A 22,033-nucleotide genomic window follows, 5' to 3' on the forward strand; every position below is an offset into this window, starting at 1 on the left:
ACACACACACACAAACATACACACATACTCTCGCAGACATGTGAAGAGGGTGTGTGCCTTCTAACAGACTCCCACTCTTTCTCTGCTCTCTCTCCTCAGTTCTTCAAGGAAGCCAACGACACTGTCACTCGTCTCCAGAAAGATCATGAGAATATCCGTAAAAAATTCACTTGCAGTAAAACCACATCCCTGCCAAACCTGCTGGAGCTTCTTCAGGCCCTGGAGGTAACAGACACACACACAGACACACACACACACTCACACACACACACACATACACACACAGACACACATGTGTGTGTACTCGTATTGTCACAGCTTCCAGGTGGTATAAGTAGTTACGTAATGTCTGATGATATTTAAGAGAGTTTAAATTGCACTAGGTCGATGTTGTTGAAAAACACAATTCCCAGAAAGCCACACAGCTTTGGCCCATTCTTTGCAGACGGAAAAGGAGCGTCTTGCGGAGCACAAGCAGCAGGTGGCGCACCTGAGCAGCAAGGCCAAGCACATCGTCCGGCTCAGGCCCAGGAACCCAGAGGAGAAGAGCACTGGCCAGGTCATCGTCCAGGCCCTGGTTGACTTCAAGCAGGACCAGGTACGTGGCATGGCATGCACATGCGGACACACACACACACACACACACACACACACACACATACACATGTACACAGGCACAAACGTCAACCCCAGAACATCTGTTTATCATCTCATTTATCTGTTTTGTTATACATATGTCCATGTGTTTCTGTGTGTGTGTGTGTGTGTGTGTGTGTGTGTGTGTGTGTGTGAACATGCAGAAGGTGATCTGCAAGGGCGATGAGGGCATTCTGAAGGACAACGCCCAGCGCAGTAAGTGGTCGGTGACTGGACCAGGAGGGCTGGACATGACCGTGCCCTCCATCTGTTTGCTGGTGCCACCCCCGAATCCTCTCAGCATCAGCCTGGCCAACAAGTAAGACCTGTGACCCCTCTCTCATTCACTCACTCACTTGCGTACGTAGAGAGAGACACACACACACACACACACATACACACACGTACATGCATATACACATACATACACACATAAACAGGCACACACACATATATATGCACCCTTGAAATATATACACCCTTTGTACACAATGAGGCCAAAACAATGCAAGTAAAAGACAAACAAACACACTTATTCTTACAGCCTGTATACTCTTATTTTTCCGCGGGACACAGACATTCCCTTCTCACATACACACTCTTGCTTTGTTGTTGTGCAGGAATGAGCAGTTCTACGAGGCCATCCAGGCCCTGTGGAGCCAGTTCTACATCAACATCAAGAGCCTCATCTCCTGGCAGTACTGCATCCAGGACATCAACCGCATCCGAAGCCTCACCATCACTATGGTAACGCACCCGCGCCTGTCCGTAGCTCTACTGCGGCATGTCGCCATATCGGCTCAAGCTGCCAGTCAGGCATTCAAAATTCCTTGCTCAGATATGCACCGTTATCAGCTTTTAAACTGTTTTAACCAAGTCACAATTAGTCACACTAAGACAGAAGTATATTATCCAAACAGGACTAAGAACAGCAGCACCTAGTTAGAGGGAATACACAACTTAAAAACACAATACAAAGTACAAATAGGAAATATGACAGAGTAGTGGAAAACGGATAAGTACAAATTACGGTCTAAAAGCATTCACAGTGATAAGATTTAAAATCAGAAAGTTGAATGAGTATATCAAGGTTGACTTTTTCCCAGTCCAACTAGTTGAAAAACACAGCCAAGAATGATAAACACAGAGTCCAGTGAGCACAACAGTCTCTGAATCGTGCATAGAAAGAATGTCTACATAAGCTAAAATTGATAAAATGCGGCTGCCACAATGTGCGATGTAATGAAATATCACGCTCTATAGTTTCAAAGGCCTTATTATAAAGATCAACAAATAGTGCTTCACATCAGTACCATACGCACTATCAGAGGCACTGATAATATCATCAGTCATTTTAATGGCTCTAACAGGGGTGTTACATGTGCATGTGTTTCTAAGAGTCAGGAATAATATTTTGCTCCAAAGACAAAGAGTAGAGGTCAGTAGAGGTCCAGCCGACTTCTTGCAGTTTGTATATTTTAAGGCTGACAGCACCATGTCCCCTTTTGAAAAGCACAAAAGAAAAACATGTCTGTTGTTCGAATAGTATATCTGAGAAATGTATATCTGCCGATCTGTTGATTTTGAAAGTACTACGGCTTTATCAGATCTGTAGTTGACAAATCCTCACACACATGGTAGTATAGAGTTCTCTTTGTTTTACCCAGGCATTTATTGACTCAGTTAAGCAGCCGCACTAATCTTGATTGTAGATAGTACTGTATAATAATAAAGGTCATATTGTTCAATTATTTTCCTTCTTGTTTACTTAGGTAGTCTATCTCTGTTATCGTTGTTGGCTTTGGGAGAGGACAACTCATGAATAAACTAAATCAATAAACTTGAAATATAAAAGCATCAAGAGAGAGAACAGAAAGTCTTAACACATTTGTTTGTGTGTGTGTTTGTTTGTGTGTGTGTGTGTGTGTGTGTGTGTGTGTGTGTGTGTGTGTGTGTGTGTGTGTGTTTGTGTGTGTGTGTGTGTGTGTGTGTGTGTGTGTGTGTGTGTGTGTGTGTGCGTACAGCTGTATCAGATGAAACCAGAGGAGTACCACAGCATCATCAGAGGCCTGGAGAGGCACTATCAGGAGTTCCGGCAGAACTGCCTCGGCTCACAGATGTTTGCCGACGAGGACAAGAGGAGCATCGAGTCCCAGTACAGTCACGCCCAGCAGCACTACGACACACTGGTCACACAGCTGCCCGCCTACAGTGAGTACACACACACACACACACACACACACGCACGCATGCACGCACGCACGCACGCACGCACGCACGCACGCGCACGCACACACACACACACACACACACACACACACTCACACACGCACACACACACACTCAGGTCACATACCATGACCTTGTTAAGGTATGCATACACACTCACAACAGTCACACACACTTCTTGTGCATACAGTACACAAGAAAACACACACTGCCCTTTGACACATTGTGCAATCTAGCCTATAGAATGGTAAACAAGATTCATACACATGGAACTCTGCACAAAGACCTGCTGCAGTTCTAAGCAAACTAGCAATCTACATAGACATTCATCAACCCCTCTGGCTGGCTGGAGCCATTTTGTCTGTGAGGGGCAGTGTCAAAGTTACTACATGTCAGTTTTGACTATAAATCAGTAGAATTCTTCAAATGAAACACAGTCAGTTATTTTTGCTATTCACACACACACACACCCACACCCACACCCACACACACACACACACACACACACACACAAACACACACAAACACACAATTGTGTTTACACTGACCCCAGAATGTGTGAATGCCTTTGGTTATGTTTATACGAAAGGCATGTGTGAGTTGTTCGGAACAACCCCCTTAAGCTTTGGTTATTCCAGTTTCTGACACATCACTGACCTCAAAATGCTCCTAGAGATGTTTCCTGGCGGCACTTTTTGGCTGCTTGAGAACTTGCCATTTGACACATCTGACTCTCCTGGATGGTTAATTGATTGTGGTTAATTAGGTGCTAATTGGTGACTAATTAGATGTTTTTACTCCATAGGTGCGCAGCAGCAGCAGCAGGTGCAGCAGCAACAGCTGCAGCAGCAGACTTTGAGGAAGCAGGAAGTGAAGGTTGTACAGCAGGAAGTGAAAAGGGAAGTGAAAAAGGAAGTGAAAAAGGAAGTGCCTGTGCAGACAAAGGTCGTGACCTCTGTCAGCTCCACCCTTCTGAGTGATCTGAGCGCGCTCCGTCTGAGGCTGGAGGGGGCAGAGTCCCAACTCTTGCAGTACCTGCACATCCCAGTGGGAAAGACATGCACCGCTCACCTCACACAGCTACAGGTGTACACACACACACACACACACACACACACAGTACCTGCACATCCCAGTGGGAAAGACATGCACCGCTCACCTCACACAGCTACAGGTACACACACACACACACACACACACACACACACACACACACACACACACACACACACACACACACACAGTACCTGCACATCCCAGTGGGAAAGACATGCATCGCTCACCTCACACAGCTACAGGTACACACACACACACACACACACATGCAGCTACTGAACATAAGTGTGTACTTTATGTGCACGCACTCTCGTAGACATACAGTATATCCATGCTCATTATGTTGCTCACACACTGCCTGTATGTACAGTATAATAATTGATGTGTGTTTCTGTGTGTGTGTGAAGGGAGTGCAGCGCGAGGTGGATGGAGTAAGAGCAGAGTATGAGCGCTTGAAGCTGCTGATCCTCCAGCAGCTGCAGGGGATAACAGACAAAGACAAAGCCCAGTTCCTGCGCTCCGAGCTGGGCCACATCAACCAGCGCATCAGCCAGCTGGAGGGCTTCTCCAGAGGCTATTATGAGAGGTACACACACACACACACACACCCCACACATAGTACACACTTAAGCCTGTCTCCCACTGGATGTGCTGCATGGATGAAGTGGGTAACACATGCCAGACATGATATCCTTTGTGCAGTAATTAGAAACTTAGTATTAATCTCTGTCCATAACCTCATCTTCCTCTCTCTCTCTCTCTCTCTCTCTCTCTCTCTCTCTCTCTCTCTCTCCTGTCACTTTTTTCCCCAATGTTTATCTCTTTTCCTCCTCTCCACTCTCCTGCCTCTGTGTCCTGCGTCTCCTCCTGCAGATGTGAGGCGGTGTGTTCCCTGCAGCAGTTGGAGCAGCAGGTGGAGGACATAGTGAAGGTGTACGAGGCTCGTCTGACGGAGAGAGAGACCACCAGCCTGGACCCCGACATCGTTCAGGAGGACAGCAGTGTCCTGCAGGTACAGAGTCTCCTCCAGCACCCGCACATCAACAGCTGTTTTGATATGATGTCCAGGATATGATGTCCAGGTCATAGGAACATCAAGAGCTGTTTTGATATGATGTCCAGGATATGATGTCCAGGTCATAGGAACATCAAGAGCTGTTTTGATATGATGTCCAGGTCATAGGAATGCTGATTTCATATTCTGTGTAGATTCCACGGTATTTCATTTAGTGTGAACAAATGTGTGTTGTTTTAATTGCATACATTTCCTGACATGCTAATTTATTTTTTTATGCACAGTACACTAAATATAGGTATAGATGCGTGAAGCCATGTGCTTAGATTAAAGATCTGACTAACTTTATATGTTAACCTTGATATGAGTATGTAGTCTGTCTTCAGATCCCAGGTGCTGTTTATACACAGGAATATCAGACTTCAAAAGTAAAGATCATCAGTGCACATTGGCATATTAATATTATTACCTATTGTTTATTCAGAGCAAACAACATGTTTTGCCGTCAGCTCCTTCTATAAATAAACAATATATTATGATCATATAATATGATAATATTATACCAGTGTGCAGTGATGCATTTTACCTGTGAAATGTGTATGTAGTTATTACAGTGCATGAAAATGCACTGTACTGTTCTTCCTAGGCTTTTTACAGTGCATGAAAATGCACTGTACTGTTCTTCCAAAGTCTTCTTATTATTATAGTGCATGAAAATGCACTATACTGTTCTTCCAAGTCTTCTTCCGCAACTTCTTATTATTACAGTGCATGAAAATGCACTGTACTGTTCTTCCTATTCTTCTTATTATTACAGTGCATGAAAATGCACTGTACTGTTCTTCCTATTCTTCTTATTACAGTGCATGAAAATGCACTGTACTGTTCTTCCTAGGCTTCTTCAACTTTTTATTATTCTTCTTCTAACGCACGCAATTCAGCTTGAACCGTTTAACGTAGAAACTTCATTCAAACTTTGTTGCGTAGGTCTTGCTTATGCCATGTGTGCTTTGTATTTTTCAACTTTGTAACTTTTATACTTTTTAAACTATTAGTTAAAAACTATTACAATTTCCCCCATAGACTTAACATTGCTCATTATGACATCACGGCAGCAATTAGAATCTTAGGCCAGGTGGCCGGCCACCTGGGCACCAACTGTCAGTTTCTCTGGCTTTAAGCATACAGTCTCTCAGAAGACTACATATCCTGTTAACTGTTTCCTCTGTCCACAACTGTTTCAAAATAAAAGTCCTCACTGCAATAATACACTATTAAATCATTTAACCATTGAAACTACTCAACTATTGAACTGTTCAACCATTCCAACTGTCAGTTATCATCCACTATACCTCCAGTCAACAACATGAAACCTCCATGTGCCTAGCAACCAACATAGCAACCATTAAAATTAAGCGTTTATGACCGTTTCCATAGTAACCAACATGATTATACTGCAGTAACTTCTTGTTTCCTGATAGTGGCCACCATGGATACCCTAGCAACAAATGTTTCAAAATAAAAGTCCTCACTAGCAAGTTAGCTAGTTAGCATGGTTAGCATTGTTAACATAGTTAGCATTTTTAGCATAACTGCAAAAAATCATCAACTAAGTTAGCTAATCAACCTGGTTAGCATTTTTAACAAATTTAGCATTGTTAGCATAGTTAGCATTTTTAGCATTGCTGCTAGAAATCATTGGTTAAGTTAGCTAATCCACCTGGTTAGCATTGTTAGTAAAGTTAGCATTGCTAGCATAATTAACATTTTTAGCGTAACTGCTAGAAATCATTAGCTAAGTTAGCTAATCAACATTTTAACATGAATAGAAATCATTAGTTAAGTTAGAACTGGAATGTTTCATCTTTAAACAGTCTACCTTCACACTATCAACTTTCTGTAAACTATGCAACCACCATGTTTACCCTAGCTACACCTTAGTAACCATATCTACATTATCTATCTATTTCTGCATTTTCATGCACTGGTAATTCCTTGGAATTGCATTTCTAGTTATTAAACTTCTTCTTCTAACGCTCGCAATTCAGCTTCAACCGTTTAACGTAGAAACTTCATTCAAACTTTGTTGCGTAGGTCTTGCTTATGCCATATGTGCTTTATATTTTTCAACTTTGTAACTTTTATACTTTTTAAACTATTAGTTAAAAACTATCACCATTTCCCCCATAGACTTAACATTGCTCATTATGACATCACGGCAGCAATTAGAATGTTACCCCAGCTGGTCAGCCACCTGGGCACCAACTGTCAGTTTCTCTCAGGCTCCTCTCTGAAGACTACATATTCTGTTCCCCTGTATCCTCTGCGCACAACAGTATCAAAATAAGTCCTCCTAATTCCATCCAACTTTATATCCATTCATCTTCTTCAAACCATTCACTCATCCACCCATTCTAAACAGTCTGCCTATCAACAACATCAATTAGACGCTCTACATTGAACTTTTAAACAATCTACTCTGTCTCAGGCTGGCTCTCTTAAGACTAGCCAGTTAAATTGATTACACCTGTATCTGTATCCACTACTCTCAGTAGAGAGCTGTGTCTCTCCATTCTACAAGAATATAAGGCACATTCCATCCAACATTCTATCCATTCATCTTCTTCAGACCATTCACTCATCCACCCATTAAACTGTCTATCAACATCTATTAAACAATCTGTCTAACATCCATTAAACTCTCTGTCTATCAACATTAATTAGACTATCTACATTCAACTTTTAAATTATTTACTCTGTCTCAGGCTTTAAGATACTCTGGCTCTCTTAAGACTAGCCAGTTAAATTGATTACACCTGTGTCAACTACTCTCAGAGAGCTGTATCAGTGTCTCTCTTAACAAGAATATAAGGCACATTCCATCCAACCTTCTATCCATTCATCTTCTTCAGACCATTCACTCATCCACCCATTAAACTGTCAATCAATATCTATTAAACAATCTGCCTATCAACATCCATTAAACATTCTATCTATCAACATTAATTAGACTATCTACATACAACTTTTAAAGTATTTACTGTGGGTCCCTCTCAAGCAGCGTTTATATGTCCTCCCTCGATCCTCGATCCTCAATGATCTACATAAAGAAAGATAGAAGAAGGGCTAGACTATCCCATTGTTGCCGCTCCATCATTCTTTATGTAGATCAGTGAGGAGCGAGAGAGGACGCGTAAACGCTATGAGAAGCACCTTCTGTCTCAGGCTTTAAGCATACAATCTCATTAAGACTACAGATCCTGTTTCACTACTTCCTCTGTCCACAACTGTTTCAAAATAAAGGTCCTCACTGCAATAATACACTATTAAATCATTTAACCATTGAAACTACTCAACTATTGAACTGTTCAACCATTCCAACTGTCAGTTATCATCCACTATGCCTCCAGTCAACTACATGAAACCTCCATGTACCTAGCAACCTCCATGTACCTAGCAACCATTAAAAAGTGTTTATGACCGTTTCCATAGCAACCAACATGATTATACTGCAGTAACTTCTTGTTTCCTGATAGTGGCCACCATGGATACCCTAGCAACAAATGTTTCAAAATAAAAGTCCTCACTAGCAAGTTAGCTAGTTACCATGGCTAGCATAGTTAGCATTGTTAGCATAGTTAGCATTTTTAGCATAACTGCAAAAAATCATCAACTAAGTTAGCTAATTAACCTGGTTAGCATTGTTAGCAAATTTAGCATTGTTAGCATAGTTAGCATTTTTAGCATTACTGCTAGAAATCATCGGTTAAGTTAGCTAATCAACCTGGTTAGCATTGTTAGCATTGCTAGCATAGTAAGCATTTTTAGCGTATCTGCTAGAAATCATTAGCTAAGTTAGCTAATCAACATTTTAACATGAATAGAAATCATTAGTTAAGTTAGAACTGGAACGTTTCATCTTTAAACTGTCTACCTTCACACTATCAACTCTCTGTAAACTATGCAACCACCATGTTTACCCTAGCTACACCTTAGTAACCATATCTACATTATCTATCTATTTTTGCATTTTCATGCACTGGTAATTCCTTGGAATTGCATTTCTAGTTATTATTACAGTGCATGCAAATGCACTGTACTGTTCTTCCTAGGCTTCTTATAGTTATTATTATTCCGCTTACCACTTTTTCTAACCGCAATTTCTCTTCAACCGTTTAACTTAGAAACTTCATTCAAACTTCGTAACGTAGGTATTCTAATGGATCGGGTTGCTATGACTTTTCAACTTTGTAACTTTTATACTTTTTGAACTATTAAATAAAAACTATTAAAATTTCCCCATAGACTTAACATTGGCCTCTATGACATCACAATCGGGTCGTTGAGCAATTAGAATCTTATGCCAGGTGGCCAGCCCCACCTGCAGCAGCCCTCTCTCTCTCAGGCTTTAAGCATACAATCTCTCTGTGAAGACTACATATCCTGTTAACTGTTTCCTCTGTCCACAACTGTTTCAAAATAAAAGTCCTCACTGCAATAATACACTATTAAATCATTTAACCACTGAAACTACTCAACTATTTAACTGTTCAACCATTCCAACTGTCAGTTATCATCAACTATGCCTCCAGTCAACTAAATGAAACCTCCATATACCTAGCAACCAACATAGCAACCATTAAAATTAAGCGTTTTTGACAGTTTCCATAGCAACCAACATGATTATACTACAGTAACTTCTTTAGTCCTGATAGTGGGCACCATGGATACCCTAGCAACTACTGTTTCAAAATAAAAGTCCTCACTAGCAAGTTAGCATTGTTAGCATGGTTAGCATTGTTAGCATTTTTAGCATAACTGCTAAAAATGATTAGCTAAGTTAGCTAATCAACCTGGTTAGCATTGTTAGCATAGTTAGCATTTTAGCATAGTTAGCATTTTTAGCACAACTGTTAAAATGATTAGCTAAGTTAGCTAATCAACATGGTTAGCATTGTTAACATAGTTAGCAATGTTAGCATAGTTAGCATTTTTAGCATTACTGCTAGAAATCATCAGCTAAGTTAACTTATCAACCTGGTTAGCATTGTTAGCATAGTTAACATTTTAGAATACCTGTTAGAAATTATTAGTTAAGTTAGAACAGGAATGTTTAAGCTTTAAAATGTCTACCTTAACACTATCAACTCTCTTTGAACTATGCAACCACCATGTTTACCCTAGCTACACCTTAGTAGCCATATCTACATTTTTTGCATTTTCATGCACTGGTAATTCCTTGGAATTGCATTTCTAGTTAAACTTCTTCTTCTAACGCTCGCAATTCAGCTTCAACCGTTTAACGTAGAAACTTCATTCAAACTTTGTTGCGTAGGTCTTGCTTATGCCATATGTGCTTTGTATTTTTCAACTTTGTAACTTTTATACTTTTTAAACTATTAGTTAAAAACTATCACCATTTCCCCCATAGACTTAACATTGCTCATTATGACATCACGGCAGCAATTAGAATGTTACCCCAGCTGGTCAGCCACCTGGGCACCAACTGTCAGTTTCTCTCAGGCTCCTCTCTGAAGACTACATATTCTGTTCCCCTGTATCCTCTGCGCACAACAGTATCAAAATAAGTCCTCCTAATTCCATCCAACTTTATATCCATTCATCTTCTTCAAACCATTCACTCATCCACCCATTCTAAACAGTCTGCCTATCAACAACATCAATTAGACGCTCTACATTGAACTTTTAAACAATCTACTCTGTCTCAGGCTGGCTCTCTTAAGACTAGCCAGTTAAATTGATTACACCTGTATCTGTATCCACTACTCTCAGTAGAGAGCTGTGTCTCTCCATTCTACAAGAATATAAGGCACATTCCATCCAACATTCTATCCATTCATCTTCTTCAGACCATTCACTCATCCACCCATTAAACTGTCTATCAACATCTATTAAACAATCTGTCTATCAACATCCATTAAACTCTCTGTCTATCAACATTAATTAGACTATCTACATTCAACTTTTAAATTATTTACTGTCTCAGGCTTTAAGAGTACACGCTGGCTCTCTTAAGACTAGCCAGTTAAATTGATTACACCTGTGTCAACTACTCTCAGAGAGCTGTATCAGTGTCTCTCTTAACAAGAATATAAGGCACATTCCATCCAACCTTCTATCCATTCATCTTCTTCAGACCATTCACTCATCCACCCATTAAACTGTCAATCAATATCTATTAAACAATCTGCCTATCAACATCCATTAAACATTCTGTCTATCAACATTAATTAGACTATATACAACTTTTAAAGTATTTACTGTGGGTCCCTCTCAAGCAGTGTTTATATGTCCTCCCTCGCTCCTCGATCCTCAATGATCTACATAAAGAAAGATAGAAGAAGGGCTAGACTATCCCATTGTTGCCGCTCCATCATTCTTTATGTAGATCAGTGAGGAGCGAGAGAGGACGCGTAAACGCTATATATGAGAGGCACCTTCTGTCTCAGGCTTTAAGCATACAATCTCATTAAGACTACAGATCCTGTTTCACTACTTCCTCTGTCCACAACTGTTTCAAAATAAAGGTCCTCACTGCAATAATACACTATTAAATCATTTAACCACTGAAACTACTCAACTATTGAACTGTTCAACCATTCCAACTGTCAGTTATCATCCACTATGCCTCCAGTCAACTACATGAAACCTCCATGTACCTAGCAACCAACATAGCAACCATTAAAATTAAGTGTTTATGACCGTTTCCATAGCAACCAACATGATTATACTGCAGTAACTTCTTGTTTCCTGATAGTGGCCACCATGGATACCCTAGCAACAAATGTTTCAAAATAAAAGTCCTCACTAGCAAGTTAGCTAGTTAGCATGGTTAGCATAGTTAGCATTGTTAGCATTTTTAGCATAACTGCAAAAAATGATAAACTAAGTAAGCTAATCAACCTGGTTAGCATTGTTAGCAAATTTAGCATTGTTAGCATAGTTAGCATTTTTAGCATTACTGCTAGGAATCATCGGTTAAGTTAGCTAATCAACCTGGTTAGCATTTTTAGTAAAGTTAGCATTGCTAGCATAATAAGCATTTTTAGCGTAACTGCTAGAAATCATTAGCTAAGTTAGCTAATCAACATTTTAACATGAATAGAAATCATTAGTTAAGTTAGAACTGGAACGTTTCATCTTTAAACTGTCTACCTTCACACTATCAACTCTCTGTAAACTATGCAACCACCATGTCTACCCTAGCTACACCTTAGTAACCATATCTACATTATCTATCTATTTTTGCATTTTCATGCACTGGTAATTCCTTGGAATTGCATTTCTAGTTCTTCTTCTAACGCACGCAATTCAGCTTGAACCGTTTAACGTAGAAACTTCATTCAAACATTGTTGCGTAGGTCTTGCTTATGCCATGTGTGCTTTGTATTTTTCAACTTTGTAACTTTTATACTTTTTAAACTATTAGTTAAAAACTATTATAATTTCCCCCATAGACTTAACATTGCTCATTATGACATCACGGCAGCAATTAGAATCTTACGCCAGGTGGCCGGCCACCTGGGCACCAACTGTCAGTTTCTCTGGCTTTAAGCATACAGTCTCTCAGAAGACTGCATATATCCTGTTAACTGTTTCCTCTGTCCACAACTGTTTCAAAATAAAAGTCCTCACTGCAATAATACACTATTAAATCATTTAACCATTGAAACTACTCAACTATTGAACTGTTCAACCATTCCAACTGTCAGTTATCATCCACTATGCCTCCAGTCAACTACATGAAACCTCCATGTACCTAGCAACCAACAAAGCAACCATTAAAATTAAGTGTTTATGACCGTTTCCATAGCAACCAACATGATTATACTGCAGTATCTTCTTGTTTATTGATAGTGGCCACCATGGATACCCTAGCAACAAATGTTTTAAAATAAAAGTCCTCACTAGCAAGTTAGCTAGTTAGCATGGTTAGCATAGTTAGCATTTTTAGCATAACTGCAAAAAACATCAACTAAGTTAGCTAATCAACCTGGTTAGCATTACTAGCAAATTTAGCATTGTTAGCATAGTTAGCATTTTTAGCATTACTGCTAGAAATCATCGGTTAAGTTAGCTAATCAACCTGGTTAGCATTGTTAGTAAAGTTAGCATTGCTAGCATAATTAGCATTTTTAGCGTAACTGCTAGAAATCATTACCTAAGTTAGCTAATCAACATTTTAACATGGATAGAAATCATTAGTTAAGTTAGAGCTGGAATGTTTCATCTTTAAACTGTCTACCTTCACACTATCAACTCTCTGTAAACTATGCAACCACCATGTTTACCCTAGCTACACCTTAGTAACCATATCTACATTATCTATCTATTTTTTCATTTTCATGCACTGGTAATTCCTTGGAATTGCATTTCTAGTTCTTCTTCTAACGCACGCAATTCAGCTTCAACCGCTTAACGTAGAAACTCCATTCAAACTATGTCGCGTAGGTCTTACTTACGCGATGTGTGCTTTGTATTTTTCAACTTTGTAACTTTTATACTTTTTAAACTATTAGTTAAAAACTATTACAATTTCCCCCATAGACTTAACATTGCTCATTATGACATCACGGCAGCAATTAGAATCTTACGCCAGCTGGTCAGCCACCTGCAGCCAACTGTCAGTTTCTCTCAGGCTCCTCTCTGAAGACTACATATTCTGTTCCCCTGTATCCTCTGCGCACAACAGTATCAAAATAAGTCCTCCTAATTCCATTCAACTTTATATCCATTCATCTTCTTCAAACCATTCACTCATCCACCCATTCTAAACAGTCTGCCTATCAACAACATCAATTAGACGCTCTACATTGAACTTTTAAACAATCTACTCTGTCTCAGGCTGGCTCTCTTAAGACTAGCCAGTTAAATTGATTACACCTGTATCTGTATCCACTACTCTCAGTAGAGAGTTGTGTCTCTCCATTCTACAAGAATATAAGGCACATTCCATCCAACATTCTATCCATTCATCTTCTTCAGACCATTCACTCATCCACCCATTAAACTGTCTATCAACATCTATTAAACAATCTGTCTATCAACATCCATTAAACTCTCTGTCTATCAACATTAATTAGACTATCTACATTCAACTTTTAAATTATTTACTCTGTCTCAGGCTTTAAGAGTAGGCTACTCTGGCTCTCTTAAGACTAGCCAGTTAAATTGATTACACCTGTGTCAACTACTCTCAGAGAGCTGTATCAGTGTCTCTCTTAACAAGAATATAAGGCACATTCCATCCAACCTTCTATCCATTCATCTTCTTCAGACCATTCACTCGTCCACCCATTAAACTGTCAATCAATATATATTAAACAATCTGCCTACCAACATCCATTAAACATTCTATCTATCAACATTAATTAGACTATCTACATACAACTTTTAAAGTATTTACTGTGGGTCCCTCTCAAGCAGCGTTTATATGTCCTCCCTCGCCCCTCGATCCTCAATGATCTACATAAAGAAAGATAGAAGAAGGGCTAGACTATCCCATTGTTGCCGCTCCATCATTCTTTATGTAGATCAGTGAGGAGCGAGAGAGAACGCGTAAACGCTATGAGAGGCACCTTCTGTCTCAGGCTTTAAGCATACAATCTCATTAAGACTACAGATCCTGTTTCACTACTTCCTCTGTCCACAACTGTTTCAAAATAAAGGTCCTCACTGCAATAATACACTATTAAATCATTTAACCATTGAAACTACTCAACTATTGAACTGTTCAACCATTCCAACTGTCAGTTATCATCCACTATGCCTCCAGTCAACTACATGAAACCTCCATGTACCTAGCAACCAACATAGCAACCATTAAAATGAAGTGTTTATGACCGTTTCCATAGCAACCAACATGATTATACTGCAGTAACTTCTTGTTTCCTGATAGTGGCCACCATGGATACCCTAGCAACAAATGTTTCAAAATAAAAGTCCTCACTAGCAAGTTAGCTAGTTAGCATGGTTAGCATAGTTAACATTGTTAGCATAGTTAGCATTTTTAACATAACTGCAAAAAATCATCAACTAAGTTAGCTAATCAACCTGGTTAGCATTGTTAGCAAATTTAGCATTGTTAGCATAGTTAGCATTTTTAGCATTACTGCTAGAAATCATCGGTTAAGTTAGCTAATCAACCTGGTTAGCATTGTTAATAAAGTTAGCATTGCTAGCATAATAAGCATTTTTAGCGTAACTGCTAGAAATCATTAGCTAAGTTAGCTAATCAACATTTTAACATGAATAGAAATCATTAGTTAAGTTAGAACTGGAACGTTTCATCTTTAAACTGTCTACCTTCACACTATCAACTCTCTGTAATTTATAGAACCACCATGTTTACCCTAGCTACACCTTAGTAACCATATCTACATTATCTATCTATTTTGCATTTTCATGCACTGGTAATTCCTTGGAATTGCATTTCTAGTTATTACAGTGCATGAAAATGCACTGTACTGTTCTTCCAAGTCTTCTTCCGCAACTTCTTATTATTCTTCTTCTAACGCACGCAATTCAGCTTGAACCGTTTAACGTAGAAACTTCATTCAAACGTTGTTGCGTAGGTCTTGCTTATGCCATGTGTGCTTTGTATTTTTCAACTTTGTAACTTTTATACTTTTTAAACTATTAGTTAAAAACTATTACAATTTTCCCCATAGACTTAACATTGCTCATTATGACATCACGGCAGCAATTAGAATCTTAAGCCAGGTGGCCGGCCACCTGGGCACCAACTGTCAGTTTCTCTGGCTTTAAGCATACAGTCTCTCAGAAGACTACACATATCCTGTTAAACTGTTTCCTCTGTCCACAACTGTTTCAAAATAAAAGTCCTCACTGCAATAATACACTATTAAATAATTTAACCATTGAAACTACTCAACTATTTAACTGTTCAACCATTCCAACTGTCAGTTATCATCCACTATGCCTCCAGTCAACTACATGAAACCTCCATGTACCTGGCAACCAACATAGCAACCATTAAAAGTGTTTATGACCGTTTCCATAGCAACCAACATGATTATACTGCAGTAACTTCTTGTTTCTTGATAGTGGCCACCATGGATACCCTAGCAACAAATGTTTCAAAATAAAAGTCCTCACTAGCAAGTTAGCATGGTTAGCATAGTTAGCATTGTTAGCATAGTTAGCATTTTTAGCATACCTGTAAAAAATCATCAACTAATTTAGCTAATCAACCTGGTTAGCATTGTTAGCATATTTAGCATTGTTAGCATAGTTAGCATTTTTAGCATTACTGCTAGAAATCATCGGTTAAGCTAGCTAATCAACCTGGTTAGCATTGTTAGTAAAGTTAGCATTGCTAGCATAATTAACATTTTTAGCGTAACTGCTAGAAATCATTAGCTAAGTTAGCTAATCAACATTTTAACATGAATAAAAATCATTAGTTAAGTTAGAACTGGAATGTTTCATCTTTAAACTGTCTACCTTCACACTATCAACTCTCTGTAAACTATGCAACCACCATGTTTACCCTAGCTACACCTTAGTAACCATATCTACATTATCTATCTATTTTTGCATTTTCATGCACTGGTAATTCCTTGGAATTGCATTTCTAGTTATTCCACTTCTTCTTCTAACGCACGCAATTGAGCTTGAACCATTTAACGTAGAAACTTCATTCAAACTTTGTTACGTAGGTCTTACTTAGGACAGGTGTGCTATGACTTTTCAACTTTGTCACTTTTATACTTTTTAAACTATAAATTAAAAACTATTACAATTTCCCCATAGACTTAACATTGCTCATTATGACATCACGGCAGCAATTAGAATGTTACGCCAGCTGGTCAGCCACCTGGGCACCAACTGTCAGTTTCTCTCAGGCTCCTCTCTGAAGACTACATATTCTGTTCCCCTGTATCCTCTGCGCACAACAGTATCAAAATAAGTCCTCCTAATTCCATCCAACTTTATATCCATTCATCTTCTTCAAACCATTCACTCATCCACCCATTCTAAACAGTCTGCCTATCAACAACATCAATTAGACGCTCTACATTGAACTTTTAAACAATCTACTCTGTCTCAGGCTGGCTCTCTTAAGACTAGCCAGTTAAATTGATTACACCTGTATCTGTATCCACTACTCTCAGTAGAGAGCTGTGTCTCTCCATTCTACAAGAATATCACATTCACATGGCACATTCCATCCAACATTCTATCCATTCATCTTCTTCAGACCATTCACTCATCCACCCATTAAACTGTCTATCAACATCTATTAAACAATCTGTCTATCAACATCCATTAAACTCTCTGTCTATCAACATTAATTAGACTATCTACATTCAACTTTTAAATTATTTACTCTGTCTCAGGCTTTAAGAGTACTCTGGCTCTCTTAAGACTAGCCAGTTAAATTGATTACACCTGTGTCAACTAGGCTACTCTCAGAGAGCTGTATCAGTGTCTCTCTTAACAAGAATATAAGGCACATTCCATCCAACCTTCTATCCATTCATCTTCTTCAGACCATTCACTCATCCACCCATTAAACTGTCAATCAATATCTATTAAACAATCTGCCTATCAACATCCATTAAACATTCTATCTATCAACATTAATTAGACTATCTACATACAACTTTTAAAGTATTTACTGTGGGTCCCTCTCAAGCAGCGTTTATATGTCCTCCCTCGCTCCTCGATCCTCAATGATCTACATAAAGAAAGATAGAAGAAGGGCTAGACTATCCCATTGTTGCCGCTCCATCATTCTTTATGTAGATCAGTGAGGAGCGAGAGAGGACGCGTAAAAGCTATGAGAGGCACCTTCTGTCTCAGGCTTTAAGCATACAATATCATTAAGACTACAGATTCTGTTTCACTACTTCCTCTGTCCACAACTGTTTCAAAATAAAGGTCCTCACTGCAATAATACACTATTAAATCATTTAACCATTGAAACTACTCAACTATTGAACTGTTCAACCATTCCAACTGTCAGTTATCATCCACTATGCCTCCAGTCAACTACATGAAACCTCCATGTACCTAGCAACCAACATAGCAACCATTAAAATTAAGTGTTTATGACCGTTTCCATAGCAACCAACATGATTATACTGCAGTAACTTCTTGTTTCCTGATAGTGGCCACCATGGATACCCTAGCAACAAATGTTTCAAAATAAAAGTCCTCACTAGCAAGTTAGCTAGTTAGCATGGTTAGCATAGTTAACATTGTTAGCATAGTTAGCATTTTTAGCATAACTGCAAAAAATCATCAACTAAGTTAGCTAATCAACCTGGTTAGCATTGTTAACAAATTTAGCATTGTTAGCATAGTTAGCATTTTTAGCATTACTGCTAGAAATCATCGGTTAAGTTAGCTAATCAACCTGGTTAGCATTGTTAGTAAAGTTAGCATTGCTAGCATAATAAGCATTTTTAGCGTAACTGCTAGAAATAATTAGCTAAGTTAGCTAATCAACATTTTAACATGAATAGAAATCATTAGTTAAGTTAGAACTGGAACGTTTCATCTTTAAACTGTCTACCTTCACACTATCAACTCTCTGTAAACTATGCAACCACCATGTTTACCCTAGCTACACCTTAGTAACCATATCTACATTATCTATCTATTTTTGCATTTTCATGCACTGGTAATTCCTTGGAATTGCATTTCTAGTTTGTATTGTATGTCTTGTGTGTGTAATATGGTGTTAAAGTGGTTGAATGTCCTGTCTTGATGTGTAGGCCATGCAGGCAGAGCTTCGGGAGAAGGAGTCGGTGCTGAGTGACATGGAAGCAGAGCTCAAGAAAGCGCAGCAGCTGAATAACCTGATGGACCACGCCGTCCACAAGTGTGACATCGACCTCTGCCAGCATGCCGAGCAGGTCAGCCAGCTCTCTGACCGCTGGCTCCGCATCAAGAACCAGATCAGCAGCAGGCAAGACACTCCTCTCTGTCCTCTCTTACTCCTTAATTCCTCTCTGTCCATCACTCCTCTGTGTCCTTCACTCCATCACTCCTCTGTGTCCTTCTCTCCTCTGTGTCCTTCACTCCTCTGTGTCCTTCACTCCTCTGTGTCCATCACTCCATCACTCCTCTGTGTCCATCACTCCATCACTCCTCTGTGTCCTCTCTTACTCCTTCATTCCTCTCTGTCCATCACTCCATCTCTCCTCTGTGTCCTTCACTCCTCTGTGTCCTTCTCTCCTCTGTGTCCTTCACTCCTCTGTGTCCATCACTCCATCACTCCTCTGTGTCCTTCACTCCTCTGTGTCCATCACTCCTCTGTGTCCTTCTCTCCTCTGTGTCCATCACTCCATCTCTCCTCTGTGTCCATCACTCCTCTGTGTCCATCTCTCCTCTGTGTCCTTTACTCCTTCACTCCTCTGTGTCCATCACTCCATCTCTCCTCTGTGTCCATCTCTCTTCTGTGTCCTTCACTCCTCTGTGTCCTTCACTCCACCACTCCTCTGTGTCCATCTCTCCTCTGTGTCCTTTACTCCTTCACTCCTCTGTGTTCTTCACTCCATCACTCCTCTGTGTCCATCTCTCCTCTGTGTCCTTCACTCCATCACTCCTCTGTGTCCATCACTCCTCTGTGTCCATCACTCCGTCTCTCTCTAAAAGGACATACTATAATTTCCCATAGCCGCGGCTTAACATTGATTTTGCTAAGTTTCCTCAGCCATGAGGTTAATACACAGGGTCAGTTAATATGGTATTGATATGGTATTGTTTCTTTTAACTTGCATAAAACACTGCCCTGCGGCTTTTACACAATGTGGCCAATACGTAGGAAATTGGCCACATTGCATATCGCAGGTTGAAAATGACAAAATTTGACTATTTCATGGAAAAAAATAGATTAATTTCGTAATTTATTGCTGTGGGGGTGTAATGTTTGGTTGTACACCCTGCTCATGGCCGTGTCCCCCCTCACAGGGTGATGGACTTGGACTCCTACCTGGTGCTGCTGCGCCGGTACCTGCAGTCCAGCTCGGGCCTCAGCGACTGGATCGGCGACACCAGGCAGCGCCTCGACACCATGCGCGCCACCAAGACGGACGACATCGCTGCTCTGACGGAGCACCTCAGCAAGCAGAAGGTAGATCCACCTGTCAGCTAGTTAAAGGGACACTTCACCGATTAGCATTAAGCTTTGTATCTTTAGAAAACCAGTCATGTTTTTGAATGGTCGTGCATCATTCCCTCAGTTTGCCTTGAGATGGGAGAAATGCGGATTTCAATGTTGGACTTCCTGCTTTTCAATGATGTAAAAATCATCATTTTACATCATTGAAAGCAGGAAGTCCTATTCATGGGTTTCATTGAAATTCGTATTTCTCCCATCTCAAGGCAAATTGAGGGAATGATGCACGACCTTTCAAAAACATGACTGGTTTTCTAAAGATTACAAAGCTGCTAATCGGTGAAGTGTCCCTTTAAAGAGCTAAAGAGCTGGTTAAAGAGATGGGCTAGCATGTACGTACAGTAGTATCCAGAAAAGTTGTGGGTTTATTTCCAGGTTTCCACGGTTGCTGTGAGCTACTCTGGGACGATGGCCCTTGTAATATTATACATAAGTCACTTTGGATGAAAGTTCCTGCTAAATAAATCGAGGGCTGAGAACCAAAGGGGCGTAAGTGACATTTTGGTCAAAATTGAGTTATATAAATTTATATCACCTGAAAGCTCTTGATGAGCTCTCTTAGTTGACAAAATTATAGAAGTAAAATATTTCTAAATATAGAGTTATTGAACAAAAACCAAAGGTCTTTAACTGTGAACATATAGAAGTAGATAGATTTGTTTTGGCTCTCCTGTAAAGTTGGTGAAATGTCACTTACGCCCCTTTGGTTCTCAGCCCTCGAAATGTAGCCTAAATGAATAAATGTAGTCTCTTTTCTCAGATCACTGATCAGTTCTTGGGCCATTGTGATTAATGTGTCAGTGATTGAGGGTTTGTGTCTCATCACTGCTTGTGTTTGTTTGTGTGGAAGGAGCTGAACTCTGAGATCTTGGGGAAGAGAGCAACAGTAGAGTGTGTGCAGAGGGACGCAGACAACCTGGTGAATGCCATCAAGGTAATTATGGTTTGCTTTTCAGTTACACACAGGATTCTTTGTGGTATTGGTTGGGGATAGCAGCCAGTCAACAACTAAGCCTAATTACTACGACAAAGGCGTCTGCTAAATAACTATAACCATATCCATAACCATAACCATACTGTAATAATACACCATAATACAGGGCACAACATTGATGCACAATCGGCTGTAGAAAGCTGCAAGGCACGCAGGCCAGCGTTATCATTATTAAGTATTATACCACTGCTTGGTCAAATTTCCTATTGTGATGCGCTATTTGGAACGTGCATTATTTTTCTATATACCGCACGGCTATGAAGTAGTTCCCTTTTTTTGGGCTTATTACACTTGAATATTAATTCGCCAATGTGAATGTAACGGTAAAAACAGCAATGTTTTATCTAAGACAGCGGCAATATAAACGAAAATGATAGTAGCAGTGGTATAAGCGGGATAATCAACTCCGCGCCCTGTGCGTTTATAGGAAAATAATGCACTTATCGAAGTGTAAAGTCCCCTCCGCCTGCGGCGTCGGGTCCTTATTACCACTTCGAACGTGCATTATTTTCCTATAAACGCACGGCGCGTCGTTGATTATCCCTTACATAGTGTGTTTGTAAGTGCTCTTATTTGTATGTGTGGGTAATGTCAGCAGTATTGTGGACTGTTGAGGTTAATGTGCAAATGTGTGTGTGTGTGTGTGTGTGTGTGTGTGTGTGTGTGTGTGTGTGTGTGCGTGTTTCCACAGGACTATGAGATGCAGCTGGCCTCCTACAGTGCAGGCCTGGAGACACTATTGAACATCCCCATTAAAAGAAACCTGCTGCAGTCCCCAGCTCTCACAGTCACACAAGAGGTACACACAGCACAGCACACACACAGGGAGCAATTTGTCTAGATATTCCTCCCTCTGCTTAATTCATTTTTATTGCCGGGGGGAGGGGGGACATTAACCCCCCCATATTAATTAATGCCACTTTATATAAGT

At 39.9% G+C, this 22,033-nt stretch overlaps 1 protein-coding gene across 2 annotated transcripts in view; it reads left to right on the top strand.

The window, feature by feature from the left end:
* The window catches only part of LOC134102056 (desmoplakin-A-like), a 45,609-nt gene that overhangs the window by 16,126 nt on the left and 7,450 nt on the right, over positions 1 to 22,033 (top strand). For both annotated transcript variants that reach the window (XM_062556025.1, XM_062556026.1), the window contains exons 10-21: positions 100 to 225; positions 446 to 598; positions 801 to 955; positions 1,257 to 1,383; positions 2,661 to 2,847; positions 3,671 to 3,951; positions 4,329 to 4,507; positions 4,795 to 4,933; positions 18,703 to 18,896; positions 19,901 to 20,063; positions 20,959 to 21,042; positions 21,794 to 21,901. In XM_062556025.1, coding sequence (XP_062412009.1) covers positions 100 to 225; positions 446 to 598; positions 801 to 955; positions 1,257 to 1,383; positions 2,661 to 2,847; positions 3,671 to 3,951; positions 4,329 to 4,507; positions 4,795 to 4,933; positions 18,703 to 18,896; positions 19,901 to 20,063; positions 20,959 to 21,042; positions 21,794 to 21,901 — 1,896 coding nt within the window. The remainder of the gene's footprint in view (positions 1 to 99; positions 226 to 445; positions 599 to 800; positions 956 to 1,256; positions 1,384 to 2,660; positions 2,848 to 3,670; positions 3,952 to 4,328; positions 4,508 to 4,794; positions 4,934 to 18,702; positions 18,897 to 19,900; positions 20,064 to 20,958; positions 21,043 to 21,793; positions 21,902 to 22,033) is intronic.

This window comes from Sardina pilchardus, chromosome 15, assembly GCF_963854185.1.
Source record: "Sardina pilchardus chromosome 15, fSarPil1.1, whole genome shotgun sequence".
Lineage (NCBI taxonomy): Eukaryota > Metazoa > Chordata > Actinopteri > Clupeiformes > Clupeidae > Sardina > Sardina pilchardus.